The sequence below is a fragment of the Hoplias malabaricus genome, chromosome 3 (assembly GCF_029633855.1).
Source record: "Hoplias malabaricus isolate fHopMal1 chromosome 3, fHopMal1.hap1, whole genome shotgun sequence".
In the NCBI taxonomy this organism is placed as follows: Eukaryota; Metazoa; Chordata; class Actinopteri; order Characiformes; family Erythrinidae; genus Hoplias; species Hoplias malabaricus.
Window position 1 is genome coordinate 72282946 of NC_089802.1, and position 22290 is coordinate 72305235.

General features: G+C 38.5%; 1 protein-coding gene across 1 annotated transcript; it reads left to right on the forward strand.

Moving 5' to 3' along the window:
* Positions 1–14008: 14008 nt before the first annotated feature.
* coq7 (coenzyme Q7 homolog, ubiquinone (yeast)) lies at positions 14009–19391 on the forward strand. Its single transcript, XM_066665020.1, has 6 exons — positions 14009–14258; positions 16685–16863; positions 16972–17086; positions 17326–17465; positions 17599–17667; positions 17945–19391. The coding sequence occupies exons 1-6, from the start codon at positions 14165–14167 to the stop codon at positions 18020–18022; spliced, it is 675 nt and encodes a 224-aa protein (XP_066521117.1). The 5' UTR covers positions 14009–14164; the 3' UTR covers positions 18023–19391.
* The last annotated feature ends 2899 nt before the right edge of the window (positions 19392–22290 follow it).

Genomic DNA, 22290 nt, shown 5'->3' on the forward strand with positions numbered 1-22290 from the left:
GAATTGTTAAGGATTATTTTCAAAGGATTATTAAGGATTAAGGATTATTATTTTCAAATAACACGCTTAAAAAGATGTATCTTCTTTCAATTAAGTTTTTCACATACTGCAAATCAAATAAAACAAGGCTATTTATCACAATTGTTTCGGCCATCAATAGTTATTTGTTGCAGAAAAGTTCAAATGAATCTATGGGCAGAGAATTGGAGGCTGAAACTACACCACAGATCACAGGGAATACTTGAGTAAAAGAAAAAAGTGAGTATTTTATGATGCACAGGTGAGAAAAGCCAGTGTCCAGTAACCTGTCCTCACACATACACGAGTGGGCATACACACACCTTTGCACAAACAGAGTAGAACTTCAGAAATAGACAGACAGATAGATATTATGACTGTCTCTTTTGAAGCTCTCAGTAGTCTGCAATTAGGTAACATCAGCCCAACAGATGCTAGTCCAAAATCCTGGAAAAGTCATGCCCAATGGCGGAAAGTATTAGCTGGCCCTGGCTGGAGAGCGGTGGCTAAGACATGGAAAAAACTATAGATGTGCGAGCCATTCCACGCTGCCTGTGTGAAGCCATGTGCTGCAGCAAACCAAATATTTATAATTCTGTCCTTCATTGTGAGCAAATGTCTGTGAGTTCCAATTAAAACACATACTCGACTGAATATAATTCAAAAATAGCTTGTTGTGTGAAACATTGCTCAACAGCTTAAACTGCAGGCCTATATTTAATAAATGTAGCCACCAGAGCCTTTCATGCTTTCTCAGGATTGAAAAAAACAATGTAAAATGATGAATAATGAAAGTTAAATATTTCTTAAATTTAATCAGATTAAATGGCCTTGTACACTGGCCACCATGCAGTAATTTTGAAAAGTACTAGAAAGAGACAGTGATAGCAGTGAGAAGCAGGGATAACAACAGGCCATCACTGAAATACTATCCCTACATTGGTGTCTAGTGCAGGAAACCCAGCACATATATAATCAGGAGATCTCCTTGGCTAGACAAATTGTTTTGCTTCAAGTCTCAAGCAAATTTGAGTAATTTAGAGCAAAAGAGATGCAGAAAACCTTAGCTGTGCATCTTAGATATCTTGCCAGGTATTTGACATTAGACTTGAAATAACTGACAGAACTTTTATATTTATAGCTAGTTGCCACGTGACCATCTCATGACCTTCATGTGGACCTTCTATGGACTTTCATTTTCCATCCGTGCACATTCAAGCATCCTTCATGTTTCTCAGTATTTTAGGACCTTGATATTCTCAATGTAGGCACTCACAACCTTCTAGACCATCACACACCTGAATTCATTCATTCATTCATTATCTGTAAGCGCTTATCCAGTTCAGGGTTGCGGTGAGTCCAGAGCCTACCTGGAATCACTGGGCACAAGGCAGGAATACACCCTGGAGGGGGCGCCAGTCCTTCACAGGGCAACACAGACACACCCACATTCACTCGCACACTCACACCTACGGACACTTTTGAGTCACCAATCCACCTACCAACGTGTGTTTTTGGACTGTGGGAGGAAACCGGAGCACCTGGAGGAAACCCACGCAGACACAGGGAGAACACACCAACTCCTCACAGTCACCCGGAGCGGGAATCGAACCCACAACCTCCCTATTTCCATCAACCCAGTGTGAATATACAAGAACTTCTAGAGATCTTCATAAGCCTAATGTGGGCATTCCAGACCAAATACATTTTCATACAACAACATTCACATGTTTAGATACTGTACAGAAACTATTTTTTGCTTATATAGTAAACCTATTTCAATATATTGGGGCAGAAATGTCCTTTACAGCTTCTTTTCCCCACCAGTTATCAGCCTTTTTCTTAGCCTTTAATCAGACCAAATTTCTTAAAAAGACCTTTAATTAGTCCTGGTGAGTTTTGCTGATTGGAAGCACCTCCTACACTTGAACCCGATGGCCCCAAGGACCTGTGGCCTCCTCCGGCAACAGCTGTCACTAATGGATCATAATCGTCTTGTCACCTCAGATTTAAAGGGTCTTCTTATGGTGGAGTGTAAACAATAGTAACTTAACATTACCCTGCCAAAGGCGCTAAACAGAGAGATGAATGGAGGCATTCTTGGTGGTTAACCGTGAAGCCACCAGGGGTTTAACTAACTGGCTCTAGACAACAGAGTGACCATGTTATTATGTCTGCAGAAGCAGAACCGAGTGCTTATGGAAGGAAGCACTGCAAAAGAGATGCCACACGCTGCTGCTTGGCAATAACATGGACAGCAAAAGCAGGGGACACCAGCTCATTTCCCAAGGGGAGATAATTTACATGAAACAAGAAACAGCTGTCCCCACATACACAACTCAGAAGCAGTCCTGATGTTTTATTCTCAAATGCCACTTTATCTTTCTTGCTGATCAAGACTAGACAGCTAAATCAGGGGTTCCCAACTCGAGCTTTAAGCACGCAGAGCCCTGCACTTATAAGGATCCATAGCCATATATTGTTTATGCTCCCCGCCCACCACACCTTTGATAATAACCTGATGACTTGGGCCAGGTGTGTGGGGGCAAGGAATACTGTGCAGCATGTTGGGTCCCCAGGAGAGGAAATTGAGAAGCTTTGAGTTAAATAATAGCCTAAAAAATAATCAGCTTGGTGGAATGAGGAGGGCCAAAATAATTCTAAGTGTTTCTCACATTTACCAAAACTACATAGCCCATGCATCACAGCATGTACTGACCTCAAGACTCATAATGACAATGTGATGAATAACCAGCCTATGCTCTAAAATTAAATACAAGAAAAAAATTAAACAAAAGTTTGCCCAAAGAATTCTGGGGGTGGCAAAGGTCTCTTGTGCCCATGAATTGTTTTCTGGATGTGGTTGGTGAACTCTCACAGCTTTGGCTACATTATAAAAATTTAAAATGGCAAAAGGCCTCTAATATAGGTCAAGACAAACGAACGTCCACTAGATGCTGGACTATGGGCCTGTAATAGACTGGGCTGAAGACTAGAACTGACAGAGAGAGTGAGAGAGAGTGAGAGAGAGAGAGAGAGAGAGAGAGAGAGAGAGAGAGAGAGAGAGAGAGAGAGAGAGAGAGAGAGAAGGAGAAATGTGTCTGTGTTCCCATCTAGAGGCCCTTGCCAGACCAGCTCACCTCCACTTCCTCTTTGCTTTTTTTCTCCGAGGGTAAACAGTCTGGTGAAAATAATGGTGTCATTTTCAGCCCACTCTTTTCAAAGGGGGAGGGGGGACACAAATTTAGCATCAGCCCATGTGAGGGGTGCCAAACCCATTAAGGCAAAGCTGTAAGGAGCAAATAAAAAAATATGTTTCTTTATTTTTAAAGAAGCAGCATAAAGTCCATGGCTCTGAGCCAAAGAACAGTAATTCCAGATGTTGTCAGCCTACGCGTGCAATTATGACTCGACCTGTTTTCTTCCAAACTCTCTCTTACTCCCCTCCCGCCCCCTAAATCCACACAACCACACACACACTCCTTCTCTCATTGCGTCGTCTGCCCCCTCCTTCCTCCCGCAGTCCCAGGCTTGTCTGCGGAGATGACGGGGAGAGGCTTCTGAGTCTGCTCTGTTGTCTGCACGCTCCTCTAGCAGACGACTAGCCCATCAGCTTCACAACTATTTGCCACCAGGCCACTCGCTCTGAGACCTGTCTGGAGTTTATTCCAACAACTTCAACTGTAAAGCATTTTCACACTGCCATGAAAGCAACATACATTACGTGAACGTTGCCAGACAAGGAATTCACCAGAGGTTCTTATTATGTTTGGGATAGCATAGGGATGCTTACATAATAATATCTGTATTTTAATCTTTGTCTATCTCTTCTGTCACTGGTTCTTCTGATTAATTGTCAGAACTTCAGATTCAGCTAAGTCCTGTGGAAAATGCCAGCTGGGAGCTTAAAGGTCACACATTCAGCAATGATTACATGCCTCGCCTTAAATGAACTTAAATTTCTCTATATTTCCTGAATCTTTTTTTTAACAGTATTATGTACAGAAGATGGTTAAATACATAAATTGTTTGCCCTTGTGTTGAGAAAAATTCTCTAATTACATCTGGCACACAACTGTGAGCCATGACAATGTACTTGTAAAGATTGAACCTTTGGGGTATGCTCTTTTAAGAACTTTCAAATTCACCTGTTTATTGTGGATAAATAATAATGACATAATTTATAATGATGTCACATGAACACTGTCATATTTCTGAGTGTGTTGCATGTATCAAATTTAAGTTTTTTATATTTACTAAGGGCGGCACGGTGGCACAGCAGGTAGTGTTGCAGTCACACAGCTCCCTGTGTCTGCGTGGGTTTCCTCCCACAGTCCAAAAACACACATTGGTAGGTGGATTGGTGACTCAAAAGTGTCCGTAGGTGTGAGTGTGTGTGTTGCCCTGTGAAGGACTGGCGCCCCCTCCAGGGTGTATTCCTGCTATGCGCCCAATGATTCCAGGTAGGCTCTGGACCCACCGCGACCCTGAACTGGAAATAATGATATATTTACTAAAACAAATCAAAGTGACCAGTGAAAACAGTGGAAATCTTTTCTTTGCGTTAGTTAAAATAGGCTTCAAGGGAAATAACAAATTATATTTTCTTGCTTTTATGTTACAAAATATCTCAGTCTTGTAAAAATGGGTTTGTAATTGTTATATTACCTTTAAATTTGGCACCTTGTTTTTATTTACATAATCCTTAAAACAAGAGATTTATTATTTTGCTATCTGTCCTAAATGGGAATACCACTCAATTTGATCATATCAGCTTAATGTATTTTTTGACACGTAAAGAAGTCATACAGAGTAATACAAAGTAATATAAAAAGTGGTCATATAAATTAAGTGCTGAAATGAAAAAATACATATTTAACATTGATAGTACCTCACTCTCATGAGAAAACAAAAAATGTTCATGCCTTATGGCAAATATAATAAGCAACCATCCTTAATTATGGTGGTTACAGCTTACCAACTAAATTATATATAAAATAAAGACTTATTATTCAAAAATTACTATGAAGTAATAAATGTCTGTGTCCATTCATCTGACCAAAGTCAAATTCCTCCTCCTCCTACTCTTCTTCGTCATCGTTACAAATATTTCCAGTAAGAAAAGTATAGTCAACATCTAACTGGTAAGGAGGAAATCAGCTCCCTAAGACTTCTGCTGATGGTATACCAAAGTAAGACATTCACAACCACAAAAGGGAAGACTTAAGATTCCTAACCATTGCTGACAATCTTTGGTATTCCCGTCTGGATAAAACTCGTGCCGGAAACTGTGACGTCACAATCTCTTCGCTGTTTCAATGCCTCTCCTAATTACAGGAGAGTTTGAACGAAAAAGCGTCTTAATTTTATATGTCTACAAACGTGCCCCACTGTGTAATTATGTCTGGATGTTGTGCTGCTGATCTACTCTTATAATGCCAATGTTAGATAGGTTGCTTCTAAACTAAGCTTTCGAGGTAATGAAATTCCTCAAACACAATTTTGTAAATTACACGACTTCTGTCAGTGCCACGTGAACCCTTTGCCCTCTAACATGACAGGTGTACTACAGTATAATGAACCATACCTTTATATTACAAACCCCATTTCTAATAAAGTTGCTGTGCAAATTGCGAAATAAAAACAGAATGCAACCCTGTGCAAATCATTTTAAGTCTATATTTAACAGACAATAGTACAAGACAATATTTCAAATGTTTTGTTTTAATAAAGTTGGGATGGGATTAAGAAGACCCACTTTTGTAATTTAAAAATGATATGTTTTCCCATTCTTTCCTGATAGAGTATTTCAGCTGCTCAACCGCTCTGGTCTCTGTCATAGTATTTTTCATTTCATTTTCAGTTTTTCCAGTGTGTCTGAACTACCTGCAATTCTGTCTCATAGATACATGTAATCCATGCAGGGTGTGGATTGGTGTTATCTTGCTAAAATACGCAAATTCCTGAAAAATACTAAATCTGGAAGGCAGGATGTTGCTCATAAACCTATTTATTTTATTCAACATTTACAGATGTAAAACTGACCCATGCCATGTGCACTAATGCCCCCTTATACCATCATGGATGCTGGCCTTTGAATTGTGTGGCTTATATCAGACTCTCCACCACAGAGAGCATGATACTTTCAGTGCACTAACTTGGCCTCACAATCAGGATTCTGCCAGTTGCATCTGATTGGCTCCCTGTACATCCACGTGTGTTGTTTTGTACTGGTTCTGGTATTGGTCTGCCATGAATTACCTCGTTCTACATGTCATGCAAAAATAGCAGACTTATGATTGGTCCTTTTTGTGTATCAGTCAAATTTATTTTCCGGCAGGAGTAGGTGGTTGTTGGCCACATTAAATGGCTCGGAGAAAGCAGCATTTCTTGATCCTGTTCATTCTTTGCATACATGAGCTTCAGCATGCATTTGTGGATGCAGCAATGAAGGATCATGTCTGTTTTAAAACTGTTTCACCTGAGGGCCTGAAAATTACAGCCAATCAATTTGTCTCTCGCTAAATATCTCTTCAGATTCTGTACAAAATGCAATTATATAATGTACTGTAGATGAAGAAATCCTCAGGTTCTTTGCTATTTTACATTGAGAAATGTGATTCTTCAGTTGACTCACTATTTTCCTTAGAAATCTTTCAAAATGGTGAACCCCTCTCCTTTTTCAGTTCTGAAAGTCACAGCCTATCTGTGATACTCTTTTTATACTCAATCATGTGACTGATTTGTTGCCAATTAACCTAATTTATTTTTGCTAGTATTACAAAACTCTACTAGTCCTTTGTGCCCTGTCCCAAATGTATTTATTTGTTTTGCTAGCATCAAGTTCAAAATGAGAATTTTCAATCTTTCCATGTTTTGCAACTGCTTAACCAATTCAGGGACGCTGTGGGTCCAGAGCCTACCCAGAATCACTAGACGCAAGACGGGAACACACCCTGGAGGGAGCGCCAGTCCGTCGCAGGGTAACACACACTCACACATTCACTCACACACTTTAGAGTAGAGGTTTTGCACTGCTTCTGTAAATGTATAATTTTTTTTATTAATTTTTTTTTTGTCTCAACAGTAAAGATACAGATCTTGTCTTGTTTGCACATCAAAGGCCCAGTATGCAAATAATAGTAGATGCATAATTCCTATATATACCCACAGACTACAAACTATTTTGATTGTCCAGAGATTAATAGCCCCAGCATGCATCAATGGTTCCATAACCATGCAGTGCATCAACACAGCATGCTCACACATGCCATTCAGAGGACAGCACACTGCACACACTAATCAACTCAATTATGTACAAAAAGGATTAGTTTGAGACAGGGCTTAAACTATGCACTGCCCAATTACTTTCACAATGGTTAATAGGATGTGGTTTTTTTAACAGCTAAAAACAGGCCTTAACTCCAAAATAGCAGCCTGTGGAAATCCGTGGGCTTTGCCCACAGACAGCTCACTGGAGCCTTTCCTCTAATCTAATGGAGAATGCATCCCACTCACCGCTTCTCCATGACGTACTTCCATTCATCTATGACATAAGTCGCGGTGCAGACCAGGACTACACAAACACGGCTTAATTTTTATTGCCATATTTTGAGCTAAAAATACTTTACAGAATCGAGTGGTAAGTGGAAGTGCTGAGATGTTTATAAGTATCTCTCCACCAACTACAACAATGATTAACGGAACATTATTAGAGACACACAAAGAAAAACCAAAATCATTTTACGTTTTCTTCTAATAGTTCTTTCTAAGTGCTTTGTTTTCTCATTTTCCGTGATTAATTGGCCTCAGATTGCTTCACAGCAGTCCACCCTTATTTCTGGATTGGATATTTATTCTGGAAAATGTAGATGAACCAGAAAGAACTTAGCTTCAGTAACTCATTAGAATTACATAATCCTCTTAATACAGGTCAAATGAATCCATATAATAATAATTAAAAAAAAGATGTGTAGAGCATATGCTGCATTTCGTGGTAATAAAAAATAAATTTCAATTAATGTTGACTCAATGTTGAGACTTATTAATTTGTAAGTACTATACGTCATACATCAAGCACGTCCAGTAAAATGACTTAAATTTAATGCTACTTTCCAATAGGTTTGGTCTCTTCTGAATTTGAAATGGATATTAGGCCTGGTTGTGTCAGACAATGCAGCTGTGGTCCAGATGGGCTCCAAATGCACCACAGAAGAACAGCATTAACATGTAAACATTTTCATTCCCATTATGGAAGATGTCCACGCATCCTATTAAATTATTCCTGTAAGGACTTGTTTCACTGGTTGTAAATTGTGGGTTATGTCAATAAAAGGGACTTCAACACAACCACAAAACAGGGTTTGTTTTACTAATGCATAGGTTAAAGTCATATTTCAATATAATTGCTAACAACAAAAGAAAGTGCTGCTAACAACAAAAGAACATGCCTGGGCTCATGAGTGGTCAAGTGGTGTAAGCACTGGCCCTACTGGCATCTGAGGTCGGGAGTCATAAAAACTCTGTCTTTCTGTTGAGTGGAATAGTCCACTCACTCACCCATCACAAAGCTGGTGCCAGCCAGCAATGGACATCTAGCAATCTATGAGACGGACCTGGACAGTCCCCACTCTTCTCCAGCTTGTAGGGCTGTCCAATGAAATTTCCTTAGTGGTAATGTGGAACTGAGAGGCTAGTGACCATTACCGTTTGCCGTTTGAAGAGAGGACAACAAACAGGCCAGGGCCTTGAGTGCACATAGAAGACAACTGTGTGTTTATTTTTTTTGCCAAAAAACATGTTAATATTATGTGAGTTGATAGAAATACTAATAAAAGAATTTAAAAAAAATTCTCAGCTCACTTCCTCTGCCCCCCTGTTTTTGTGAGAAACACTTCACAACAAAAAGAGGACTAATGATCCAGGAAATCAGATAGCTGTGAGGAATTTTCTTGACGTCTCTGTATCATGCAGGCTCTCTTGCTTGTTGGCTCATGGAGAAATCAAATTAGCTGCTAGTGAGAGTGTGATGTGTTGACAGTTGACAATGTGAAGATCTTCCCCACGGATCTATGGGTACCACAGATAGAAACAAGACTTACAAACGATGGAGACACTGCTGTGTTAATGGATCTGAAAACAAACAAGGCCTTATGTACTTCCTCTAGGCCTTCACCAAATTCCCGGTGTCTGTGAGGGTGGCTTGTTTTGAACCATTTACAAGGGCTGCTGATGAAGAAAGACATTTTTGAGTGTAAACATGGCTAGTAAAATGTCAGCCTCTGACTCTCTCTCCACAAACTTATATAGCTAGCTATAAAAGGAGCTGGGTGGCTGTGAGACCTCGCAAATTTCAATCTGAATTTGACTTTTTGGTGTTGTTGACATTGCTTTTACGAGACATGTCGCCTTTTCCAAGGGGATACGGCTAGGCAACAATTAAATGAAAAGTGCTGGACCAGTGTTGCATAACCTCCTTAGAGGTGACCCAGTTCCTGACCAAGCAATATTACAGCCAAGTGCCTCCTCCCTCTGTCGCTCAAAAAGACAAAAGGAGGCTACCACTTCTACTGCTGATAGTGATGTTTCTCAATGTGCCTAAAGATCTCCTTAAGCCTCCACACAACCAGACCTGAACATACACAAACACACGTACCTAATGCATATTTAGCATCCTAAGCTTTTCCTTCCTAGATATGAGCCTGATGTTGAAACCCTGTCTGGAGTAAATCTTTCACAGTAACACAGTCTAAACATTTGGTTAACCCAGTTGCACTCAATTCTCTTTCAGGGCAATCAAGAAGATTCCAGAGGTTTTCTTCAATATCCTCAGCAAAGGGATGATGGATGGAATTAAAAACATTTAACCACTTTCAACTGCATCATTTTACTTGATATATATTACTTGGCAATATTACACAAGCAATGAAACTAATAAAAAAAACTTCTGTTATTAAATTATTTAAAGTATATCTAGCTGCATTTTGTTCCCTAAAATACAAATTTCCTGACATCTCATCCAAAATACTACATATAAGCCATATTTGCTGTTAGATTGCATAGTCTGTACTCTCTAGTCTGAATCTCATCTACCATCATAGATATACCTCATTAACTTGACTACTATTCTTGGTATAACATACTCAAGCACACTGAATATACCAAAGCCACAGCCCCCATGTGTACGTCAATGCAAGACGTGTCATGTCTCCCTGCACTGGGCAGACTCATTGACTCAAAGTAGCCTGGGGCCCGCAGCCGAATCTCCGCCACAGCTATTCACTGTCTGACCCCAGCCATGGAGCAGTGGTGAACACCGCATTGTCTTCTTCCAGCCATGCAGGCCTGCTCCAGACTCAGCCTGCAAGTGCAACAACAAACTCTGGACCCTGTCATTTTGATTGACATTCAGGTTAGTTTTAGGGTTTGTTAGTAAACATTTCAGAGAAGCTTGGTTTGAATTATTCAGATGGGACGTGCTACCTCATGTGATCTAAAATGGCTGTGATCTAAAAACATGTAGTTACAAATGAATTTCATTAAAGCTTTAATTATAAAAAATATTATTATCATTAGTCATTCAGAATTTATGGATGTGACAACAGGACAAAATGTTTATAATCTGAACTCCTGGTTTGTTGAAATTACAGCCTGCAGCCACCCGTGCAATGAATGTTGGAAAACTGTGGGTTTTATTTTTTTTCATAGCCACTGTGAATGTTTATGAACTGGTACATTTCTGTAGACTAATGTATATCACATAAATCCCCTATAAATTCCTTTGCTTAGGTCTCAAATATTAAATAATTCACCATTTTAAGCAATTAATGGCATTCCTCATTAAGTGAATATCAATGCATTAAAGAGCTTCATTGTCACTGAAAAAGAGGTAACAGCTCCAGTACCACATTTTCATACCTCAATAATTTGTCCCAATGTGGTCTATTTAGATCTACCTTATGTCTTACATTTGAAAAAATAAATAGTGAGATTTTTTTACACCCATTTTTAATATTCCTGCTTGACTCTTTTACAGTTGAATAGAGCCTGAAGAACACGCTCCTTTATTTGCATTTTATGCGACATCTCTCACCATCCAGACAGTGCACCCACCCTACATTAGTCTAGATCTAGCCTTCAACTTTCCTGCCTAAAGTCATTAACATCACCATTATAAAATAAACACCCTCACAGGTCTCAAATCAGCTTTGCACAGCACAACTCCTACTGAAACCTCAATGTTTACTCAGTGTCATCGCTGCACTACACAGGTGACAGTACACAGTCACATATGTTTATACAGACCAAAATTTAACATGCTTCAAGCAAAACCACATTCTGCACAGTTTTGTAGATCAGAACTGTGTGTGTGTGTGTGTGTGTGTGTGTGTGTGTGTGTGTGTGGATGTGGGACTGTAATATTTCAAACATTTGAAATATTACATGTATTGAAATAATACAAATATTATATGTATTTTCAAATATTTTGGCAGAAACGTTGAGTGGACTGTATTTTTGCTATTTCAGTACAATTACAAATGTTTTAAATAATTAGCTACTTTCTTCGTAGGTACTGCCTCTCAGGATCAGATTCCTTTTATTCCCTGTAACGCTTCTGTCTCTCAGTGGCACATTCATTCATTCATTGTCTGTAACCCTTATCCAGTTCAGGGTCACAGTGGGTCCGGAGCATACGCAGAATCACTGGGCGCAAGATGGGAACACACCCTGGAGGGGGCGCCAGACCTTCACAGGGCGACACACACTCATACATTCACTCAAACTTTCACACTTATGAACACTTTTGAGTCGCTATTCCACCTACCAACGTGTGTTTTTGCATAGTGGGAGAAAACTGGAGCAGACAGAGTAAACCCACGCAGACACAGGGAGAACACACCACAAATCTCACAGACAGTCACACGGAGCAAGGCTCAAACCTACAACGCACACCTAATTTCAATATTCATATAATTATTCAAACTAAACTGAATAATAAAACACACATGCACTTCATAGAAACACTGTGATGTCAACCCTACATTTGCATGTCCACCCTGTTAGGTCTTTATTGGGAACAGTGTGGACCATAACAGGGTGGACATTCTGACATAAAGTTAGCCATTATCCAGTGTTTGAGCAATACCAGGCTAGCAAAAAAGTGAAATTAGACAAAGAATTGTATGCTTTTTAATATGATTATTTTTAAATGATAAAATCGTACTGCTTTTTCCTCATATTTCTCCTAACAGGGTGGACATGTTGTGGTTGACCATGTCAGACTGATGGGATAAAATGTGAAAGAACAGACATTAACATGAGGAGTTAGCCACTCATCTTCCACGGTTGTTTTGCCTTCAAAAAACATGTTGTGAACTCCAGGAAATTATGTCAGTTTGCAAAACAGTTCTTCATTTAAAGAGACAGTACTTAGACATAACAGGGTGGACAGTAACTTAAGGGACATGTGAAAAAAACCTTATAATAGTTGATAAAATAAAACTAATTGAGGAAATAAATATAGAGTTTAGAGAGGACTTAAAGCAAAACTTTTAAACAATATTAAAAGACAGAATAATTATTATAATTATACCTTATATTTCCATCACAAAAACAGGGGGAAACTTGGGGAAAATCCTTAGTGTCCGATAAATAAAACCAGTGTAAAATGTATAAAGTTATTTTTGGGGGTAGACTTGGGGGTAGACTGTTAATTGAAAATGGTTAATTATTACAGTAGGATTTACAAAAAATTATATTGTTTACATTTTCACATAATAAATACATTGATCAGTACAGAAAAAGGAAACGAACTGTAAGAATGACCCTTTTGCTTTGTGTTTTTTTTCGGTCGCTTTTTAGGTGTTTGTGCCTTTGAGGGCCATCGTAATAGGATGACTTCAAGCAGTGCAAAAGTGCCACCTATTGGTAGTAAAGTAAACTTATACTGGCTCAACACAGCTGAAGTCAGATAAAACACAGCCCACTTTAAAAACTGGAACAATGGTGTGTAATAAAACCTTTTTTAACTCAAGTAATTTATTTTAGTTTAATTTAAACACGTTAAAATAAATCTGATTGTTAATTACTGCATGAAACATTATTTTCATATTTAACTGATGTATGATGTAAAAAAATCACAAGTATATTTTTTTCATGCAGTCAAGAATAAAAGATTAACTTCCCAATGTGCATTAACTCCACTATATTTTTGCTTGATGGACTTCGTCAGAGACCCTGGGGTGTTTAGAAACACCAGCAGAACTGCTGTGTCTGATCCACTAATACCAGCACAATACACACTAACACACCATCACCACAACAGTGTCTCTGCAGCTGAGAATGATCTGCTACACAAATGCCTGCTATGTGGTGACATATCGGTGTATACTATTGGCTTGGCCTGCTGGTACACTGTAGGGTGACCAGATGTCCTCTTTTACCCGGACATGTCCTCTTTTTTAGTCTTAAAAAAATGTCCGGACGGAATTTCACAAACGTCGGGAATTGTGTTTTTACACAGAAAACTTCGAGAAGCGTTTCGATCACGAACTAGTCCCGCCCTCTCCTACTCCGATTGGTTTGCTTGAGTGAGAAGGGGGCGTGGTGAAGTAGACTAAAATCTTCTGATTGGACGGCCTGAGTGTAGAGCTACCGTTATTGGTCGTTAACATTCTCTGTAAACATTTAATTGGTCAGTCTACACGTCAGTAGTCCCCCCCCCCGTAAATATGTAAATATATCTGTAAATATATTTTCAGAAAATACATTTACTTATCCTAGTTTAACTGCGAGCAAATGAGCCTGTGTTCAGTTTTATTCTGTTCTGAAGATTACACCCTGAAGAGTCTATTTATAGTATACCCTTGAACCAAGCAAAACAGAGAAAAAAAACGCATACAAGACTTCATCCCTGTGAGGACAGAAGCTAAAAGTAGGACTACACTTCCCCTTAGTTCTGGTGACTTTGGTTCAGTAAAAGGACTTTTATCTGAGGATTATGTGTTGTGCTCCACCTACCTGTGACATGAAGAACGTCATCTAAAAGCGCCAAACCCAACCTTTGCTAACGGTGTCAGAGCATGATTTAGTTTGAGTTTATAGTTTTTTTTTTAACGCTAAGGTCAGTGTTTATAATCCCGCAGTTATGCAGAGAGCGACTCACTGCCTTCGGAGACACAGCTTGGGGCGAGTTTTGAATCCGATAAACGTAGGAAACGCTCCTGAGGTCAAAAACAGAGGTAACCGTGCCTTTAACTGTGATTTAAAGACTTTGTAATATACGGATCTCCTCCATAAGTTCCTGAGTGGACAGGATTTTATAATACACTAACTGTCAACATTATAACTGGATTTCTGACGCATGAACAGAGTTATGTACACGCCCTGAAGCAGGTAGATACACCTCAAGTGTCCAGAACAAGTTGGTGGTGCCCTTGTTTAAACACTCCCATTAAACAGGTGAAAGATGACTTCAGTCGGGTGTATTTTTCAACATAAAAATCACCAAGCCCTGCTGGACACAGCCCTGCAGGGGGTTATTCCACGAAGCAAGGATCCTCAGGTTAGGCAGACAACCTAAAGATAGGTTCAATCTTGTCTAGTTGGAAAAGAGCTGAGGGACATTTCTTTTGGATGACCCTCAACTTTGGGCTTATGTTACCTGGCTAACTGAGAAATACTATGTTGTGGAATCCCCTCCCTAACACACACACGCCAATGTGCCCTCATACATTTAAGATTTTACTGCACAAAAGCAACAATCTGTGGTGCACAGCAGTGAGCTTTTAAGAAAATGAATATACACAAGTTAGACAGACAAGCTAACATTAAGATCACCAACCAGTAGTTGACTAATCACCTAAAACCTTTGCCTTTATTCAGTATGCACAGATCTATAAATACGTAAATTAACTCTCAGCTGCTCGCCTGCAGCTCAAAAGCATGGCCAAATAAGTTGAGGTTTTGTTCTTTAGGTTTATGATGTAAGAAACTTTAGCTTTCAGAATGCACAGGCTTGAGACTGTATTTAGAACACTGCAGATTTAAAGTAGAAATACTCACACTCAAACCTTTTTGCAGTGCTCCTTTTTTTAGATGAGAATATTTTCAAACCCCTCCACTTTGACACTCATACATGTCTTTTGCTTCCAAACTACACATAAAATTGTCTTAAACAGTGTAAATCACACAAAACTGCAACTTCTTATTGAAATAAATAAATGGACAAATCGATTTATCCGTGTTTATAATTTAGTCCTGTTTGTCTTTTGTGTACAAAATAAAATCTTCATTACGGTAGCACACCTGAACCAGCTTCACTAGCATGTCCAACACATGTATAATCAGAATGATTAGAACAGCCTCAACATTGATGATGTGTTATTGCAATATGAAAGTTCTTGGTTGCAAAGGTTTTTTTGGACAGGGTGACCAGATCTGAGATGCAGAAAAAGAGGACACGTCTCGGGGGAGGGAACCTATGTGTGCTTTTAAGTCCATTACACCTTTATTTGCTACACAACACATGGGAATTTCTTTTTTAATTCATTCGAAAACTTACATTTATGTTTCAGCATAGCTGCTCGAGATGAGGGTAGGTACATGAGCTTTGCCTGACGTAAACAAGGACTACTGACGTGCAGACTGACCAATTAAATGTTTACAGAGAAGGTTATCGACCAATAACTGTACCTCCTCAGTCAGACCGTCCAATCAGAAGATTTTAGGCTACTTCACCTTCTCACTCAAGCGAACCAATCGGAGTAGGGGAGGGCGGGACTAGTTTGTGAACGAAACTTCTCGAAGTTCTATGTAAACTCTATAAAAACAAAATCCCGGACATTTGTGAAATTCCACCCGGACATTTTTTTAAGTCTAAAAAAGAGGACATGTCCAAGTAAAAGAGGACGTCTGGTCACCCTAGTTTTGGACAATATCAAAATGCTTCAAATTCTGGAAAGCCTGAAGGTGTTACAGATTTTAAAATATAAACTGGCATTTGGTGATCTGCTTAAAACCTGGTAACAATGAGTTTAATTTCAATTAGGCAGGCTTTCTTAAATTCGGTAAATTAATATGAATCTAAATTGTGGCCATTTATTACAAATCAGCAGGTAGTGTACATTTAAAAAACAAAATAAAAAAAAATTAAAAACTTTAGTGATTTTTTGGTTTGAAATCACATACATTTTTATATATGCTTAGAACCACTGCTCTGAAATGGAGAATTGACAAAGGCTTCAGTGCCTTTTGGATCACCATTTCCGAAATGCCCATCACTACCCTTCATCTTTCAGTTTGACACAGAGCAGTTATGTGATACAGTACCATTTATACTTGTTTTCACATAGAAACAGTAATTATTTTCAATTCACTACCGTGTCATTGATATTACAGTACTAATAATGATCCCTTCCCAGTGGTGGTCCTTTGATGGTCATTTCTCTTGAAGAACTGAGTAAAAGAGATTTACAAATTATGCCGAGACACAGATGGACTACAATCTTTAATCTTTATTTAACCGTTTTTCCCTGCAGACAGAGAGAATGTCTTATAATTGCATAGTACCATGCATTTTACTGTAATAAATATTGTATTCTAATAAATACAGACATAAGACTGTTTTATTGTCTAACAGAATATCTATTTTGTTTGCTTGTTACAGTAAATAGCTCCCTGCTGTGCAGAAAATACACTGTTCTCCCCCCACCCCGGAACAAGGAGGAAAAAGCCATGTTGGATAGCATGTTACGGGTGGACCATGCAGGAGAATATGGGGCCAATCGAATCTATGCTGGACAGATGGCCGTTCTGGGAAGAACTCAATCAGGCCCTCTTATACAGGCAATAAATGCATATTTCATATAGTTGTCTGAACAGTTATTTTTAAGTAAGTGCACAAAGAGGTGTAACTGAAAGAAATAAGTCATTTGCATTGTGCGTCATTTGCAGAACATGTGGGACCAAGAAAAAATGCATTTGCAAAAGTTAAATGAGATCTTGGGTGAGAACAGAGTGAGACCGACACTGATGCTGCCTTTTTGGAACGTGGCAGGTTATTTACTTGGTAAGTTTGAATTTGACTTTATGCATATAACCAGTATTACAGTGCAGTGTCAGATGTCCAGTATGGTCCGCCCAGTACCATGGTCAGTCAGCTTTTCTGACATTGTTTAACACATTTAACGCAGAAACAACAAATATCTATAAGTAACAGTAAAATACTGTTAAATACAGTACAAGTGTTCATTTGAAACATATCTGAGTATATTTAAATATGAAAAAACTAAATTCTTGTCATTAAAGGGGCCTCCACTGCTCTTCTGGGTAAAGAGGGAGCAATGGCCTGTACTGTGGCAGTGGAGGACTGCATCTCTGAACACTACAACAGCCAAATTAGAGCACTTATGGAAGAAGACCCAGAGAGATATACAGAGTTGTTACAGGTATGAGGTGCATGTGTGAATACCTTTGTGATATGCATTACATTTAGTTATCGTCCAATGAATCATATTTTTTTCAGTGTGAGAAATCAAGCAGTCATTTAATGTAGAAATGAATCATTTTTAACTCAACCAGCTCATTAAGGAATTTCGGGATGATGAATTGGAGCACCATGACACAGGTCTGGAAAATGATGCCGAATCGGTGAGTTGTTACTTTCCTCAATAAACTTGTTTTTCACATCGGCTCTTAATACTTCTCAGTCTATGTCTTCGGGTACACATCCCCATGATTTTTGTCCTATTCTCTCAAATGTATAGCTTTCATTCTGCTTGTTGGGCTGCCATTATAAAGGAGGATTTGTCATAGATGGGGAGAAATCTTTAATTAATAATTACCATTTCTCTTTTCACTGCCCATGTTCCTTTTTCTGAAAAAATGTGAACATAATCTGTTTTTTTCCTGTTTTTCTATTCTTCAGGTACCTGGCTACTTGCTTTTGAAGACTTTAATACAGGCAGGCTGCAAGGCAGCTATTTATATCTCTCAGCGTATTTAGAAACATCTTTCAGAGTGTTTTCTTTGTTTCAGTATTACGTATTGTATATTATTTTGTTTATATTTTAAAACATCATATGCAATGTCAAGGTTAAACTTCTTGACTAATCATGGAACCTAATTAGAACTTGGCAAGTGAAATTAAATACCTACAAAAATATATTATTTGGGGTTTTTTTCCCAGTGGAATTGTTATTTTATTTATTGCTGACAAAAGAGAACATAATGTTACAGAGTAATTTCTGCATTCAAATAAAACGACATCAAATGATTATAATAAAAATGGCAGAGGAAATAGAAAAGTATGTCTAACTGCCTTTAACTGAGAAAATGTGACACCTGGTGGTTATCTATAAAAATGATTCTAATGTTCTTGCATCTTTCTACTGCATACTGTTTTTTTAAACACCGTTTTTTCTTTAATTTTTCTTTAGCTCTTGTTTTTAACTCATACATGCATAATTTCAAGAAAGCCTTTTTTTGTCAGTTTCACCTCAGTTTTTAGTTCAGTTTCTTAATTCACTCAGAGAGCAGCACTAAACATGACTTTAGTGATTAAGTCACAGAACAAAATGTCTTCTATCAGTGCACTGTGGGTTACCATTCCAGAGAGCACTCCCTTAAGGTTAATTTATCCTAATTTTGAATTTTGTCTTGCTTTCTTATCCCTTAAAGTAGCCTGGTGAATGCCACACTACACAAGGAACGAGATCCCAAAATGATGTTAGAGCTTTTATGTAAAACCTTGCTCTGATTCAATGAAAAATATGTAGGTCAGATATCTGAATGCAAAGCTAGAGATACTTTATAATAAACATAGCTTAGGATTGTGTTATTTTGGGCACAGGGTTATAAAATGCTGTATATGTTATGTCACACTTTTTTGCCATGGGTAATACATTTCAGTATTTGGATGACATCACCTTGTACCGATACAGCACACTATACTGGACTACCACTGCAGTACTCTCCATGTATAAATAAACATGACGTGTACCCTCATAAATCACAGATTCCCCTTTAGCTCTTATTGCAAAACACTCCATAAATTTTGGCAAGTCTGAGCGCTGAACAAACAAAGGCATTTATTTGAGCTTTTGCATTGATAATATTTTAATATCACGTTATTGACAGCTGTTTGTAGATGTGTTTATTTTTCACATCTCAAACACGTGCAGCTTCCCATGCTAACCCACCAATTTCCCATTAAATCCCCATCTAACATATTGTTTATCACACTCCTGGCCACATTCAAATGCATGCAAATATGGTCACCTCAGTTTGTTCACCATAAAATGTGTCTAATTTTATTATTTCAGCTCCCTTCTTTTAACATATGACTTTTTGGTGATTAAAAAAGGATGTAACAATTGCATGTTTTGTATTGCATTTGTTGTTTTGTAACTACCATGTTAACTTGGGGTTAATGTGATAATCTTCAGCCACTCCTTGTCTTCGCTGTATTAAGTCATTACACTACATAATTTACAGTCTAATACACCATCCATTACATTCTGTACATCTGAAAAGTACAATTAGCTCATGCATTGACATGGCATCAGCCAACAACCATGACACCAATATTCAAATTGAAACAGGTGAGCAGAGTGTGAGCTTTTACCCTACAGTATCCAGCCATTGGTCCCCAAATGGGACATCAGCAACACTTCTGCACCATTCCACAGCTCTGCTTTTCCAGGACCGAGGCTGAGAATTATTTCTGCATCAAATTATCAGCGCTGACATATTCATGACGCAAGCCTTAAAGCACCAAGGACAGAGAAACATATATAGTGTATAACACCATATCGTGAGTGATGATTCTAGTAAACCAGAACATTTGCATCTATTGTCTTGCTAATTGTAATTTCAAACACTGTTGTTCACCCTGGCAAAAGGTATGAGCGTCTAACAGAGTCTAGAGTGAGTGGACAGTGTTTAAAATATCCATCATCACTGCTGTGTCTAATGCACTCAAACCAGCGCAACACACCCTAACATCAGTGTCACTGCAGTGCTCAGAATTATCCACCACCCAAATCATATCTGTTCTCTGTTGGTCCTAAGCCGAAAGGTGGCCAACAATGTATGCAGAGCAACAGATGGACTACTGTCTGTAACTATTGTGAACCTGTATTTTCAGAGTAACTGCCGAGAAAATGGACAGTGAGTGTAGGAAGTAGTGTTATTGCTAAGGCTGTTCTGTGTGTATCCAGCCATTCTTTGGGGTCTGTAGCAGTGTAGTACTTTGCCTAAATTCACCCCTCAAAAGAATCCAGTTATATATCGACCAGGAAATCAGCAACGAGAATATAAAAGTGCTATAAAAATTCAAACTGGCATGGTCCAACGTCTGAAAAATCACTCCCATAAATTTTGCACGCAGTGAAAATATAAATCAACATTACTCATAAAAACTTTCGGATGCAGATCATTTTGTTCTTGGCACTAGAGTGACCGTCAATCAAGGTCTTAATGTCTCAAACTTGCACTATGTCCAGTCCAGTTAGCCTAGACTTATTTATGTTTTCATAATGTTTTTTATGGATTTATTTATTTGTTTTGGAGTTTATTGGCTGTTTCTACAAAGAAAGTATTTACTGTAATAGAGTAAAAAATAATTTAGACTTGGGTCATCTTAATACATTTTCTAAAATGCCTTTAGAATTTTGTGTTTTACATTTATCCGTCCTGGTTCTTGTTTACACTACTGTGCAAAATGCACTCCTTTCAGTTTCCAGTCAGAACTACTAATAGTTAAAGAAGGCGGCTTAGGACTGGAAAGTCGTTGGTTCGATTCCCATGACTGGTAGGACCAAGGATGGACGCCTGCTGCTCTGGATGTGTGTTCATAGCCCCTAGTGCATTAGTGTGTGTGTTCACTTCCACCAATGGGTTAAATGCGGAATAAACATTTCGTTGGACGTTGTACAATTACAAATAATTGCACATTATCCTTTATTATCCTTACATAATGTAATTCTGCATTTTTCATTGACATTTCTGAGAATATAAGATATGTGATTCATATATAGATTATGTATTTGCAGAAACAGAACAGATTAGTCATACAAGTAAAACCTGAAGTTAAAAAAAAAACCATCAAATCTCCTAACAACCAGGCAAGGCTTAGAAGACTGCAAAATCCCAGCCACAAGATAAATGTTATGCAAAGCTTTCATCTGTGAGAAATGTCTCTTTTTGACACTGACTGAAAATATTTAAATCAGTGTTTTGCCTGAAAAGAAAATAAATGGTCTGATATTTATGTCCACATGGTATTCCAAATAGTAAACTGCCTCAGCCTGAAGGATAAGTCATTTTACTATAAATTTAAAGACGTGTGTCAAATAAAAAAAAATGTACAATGGGCTAATGGCCTACTGTTAGCCTCAGTCTTCATCAGAATCCATTCTGTATTTCACAACATAAAGGACCTCAGCATGCTTTCAAATCTGAGCCATTCCATAAGGGGACACATGAGATGTACAGCATAGCATTGTCCATAAATAGAATAGAATTTTGTCGTCCACAAGGCAATCTCATTTTTGCAATGAACGTGACTGTTTATCACGTGATTCATGCATTTACCACGACTATACAATTTACATGAAGTCTGGTATACATGATTGACAACCCATTTTCTATCAAAACTCAATGCAAATGAGACCAAAAGAGTACTGTCATATCACTTCACCTTTCTCTTGAACTTGCAACAGTTTATGTATCATGACTTCAAAATTGGTGAGTCCTAATTCAAGGAAGAGTGTAAAAATCAAACAGTTGAAACTATTCTATCAAATCGTGTTTTTATGTATTGTATTATACTGTTGTACTGTGACTAACATATTCACTGATGGCTACTGTGTTAACATTTGGCCATTCCTTGCATTTGCTGTATTTAAAATGTACTGAGTCATTACACCTCTGCAGTCTAGATGTAATCCGCAATCTGTTACATTCTGTGCAGTTAGCTCATGTATGTTCCACTGTTATGTCATCAATCCATCACTCAAACAAACATGACAGCAAAATTCACATTAGTGTAATTTGGAACAGATGCTTGTCTTTCTGAGTCATCTAGCTGTTCATGGAGCAGGCACTTGTGTTGGCACCTCGGGCGGGTGCGTTTCAGATCAGCTGGGGCAGCTTATGTGAGGTCCCTGAGAGCGGCATGACCCCAGCAGCCATCAATCAGTAGCCATGACAGCAAGGGTGGCTGCTACAGCATGACTCCAAGGCCACGTTACTACTTGCCACTGTCATGAA

What these genes read in the sequence shown, in the direction of transcription:
- coq7 (XM_066665020.1), top strand. Translation starts at nt 14,165, where the DNA reads ATGCAGAGAGCGACTCACTGCCTTCGGAGACACAGCTTGGGGCGAGTT. An exon ending in CGTGGCAGGTTATTTACTTG is followed by an intron (nt 17,087 to 17,325) that starts GTAAGTTTGAAT and finishes TTGTCATTAAAG; the next exon opens with GGGCCTCCACTGCTCTTCTG. An exon ending in GATATACAGAGTTGTTACAG is followed by an intron (nt 17,466 to 17,598) that starts GTATGAGGTGCA and finishes TAACTCAACCAG; the next exon opens with CTCATTAAGGAATTTCGGGA.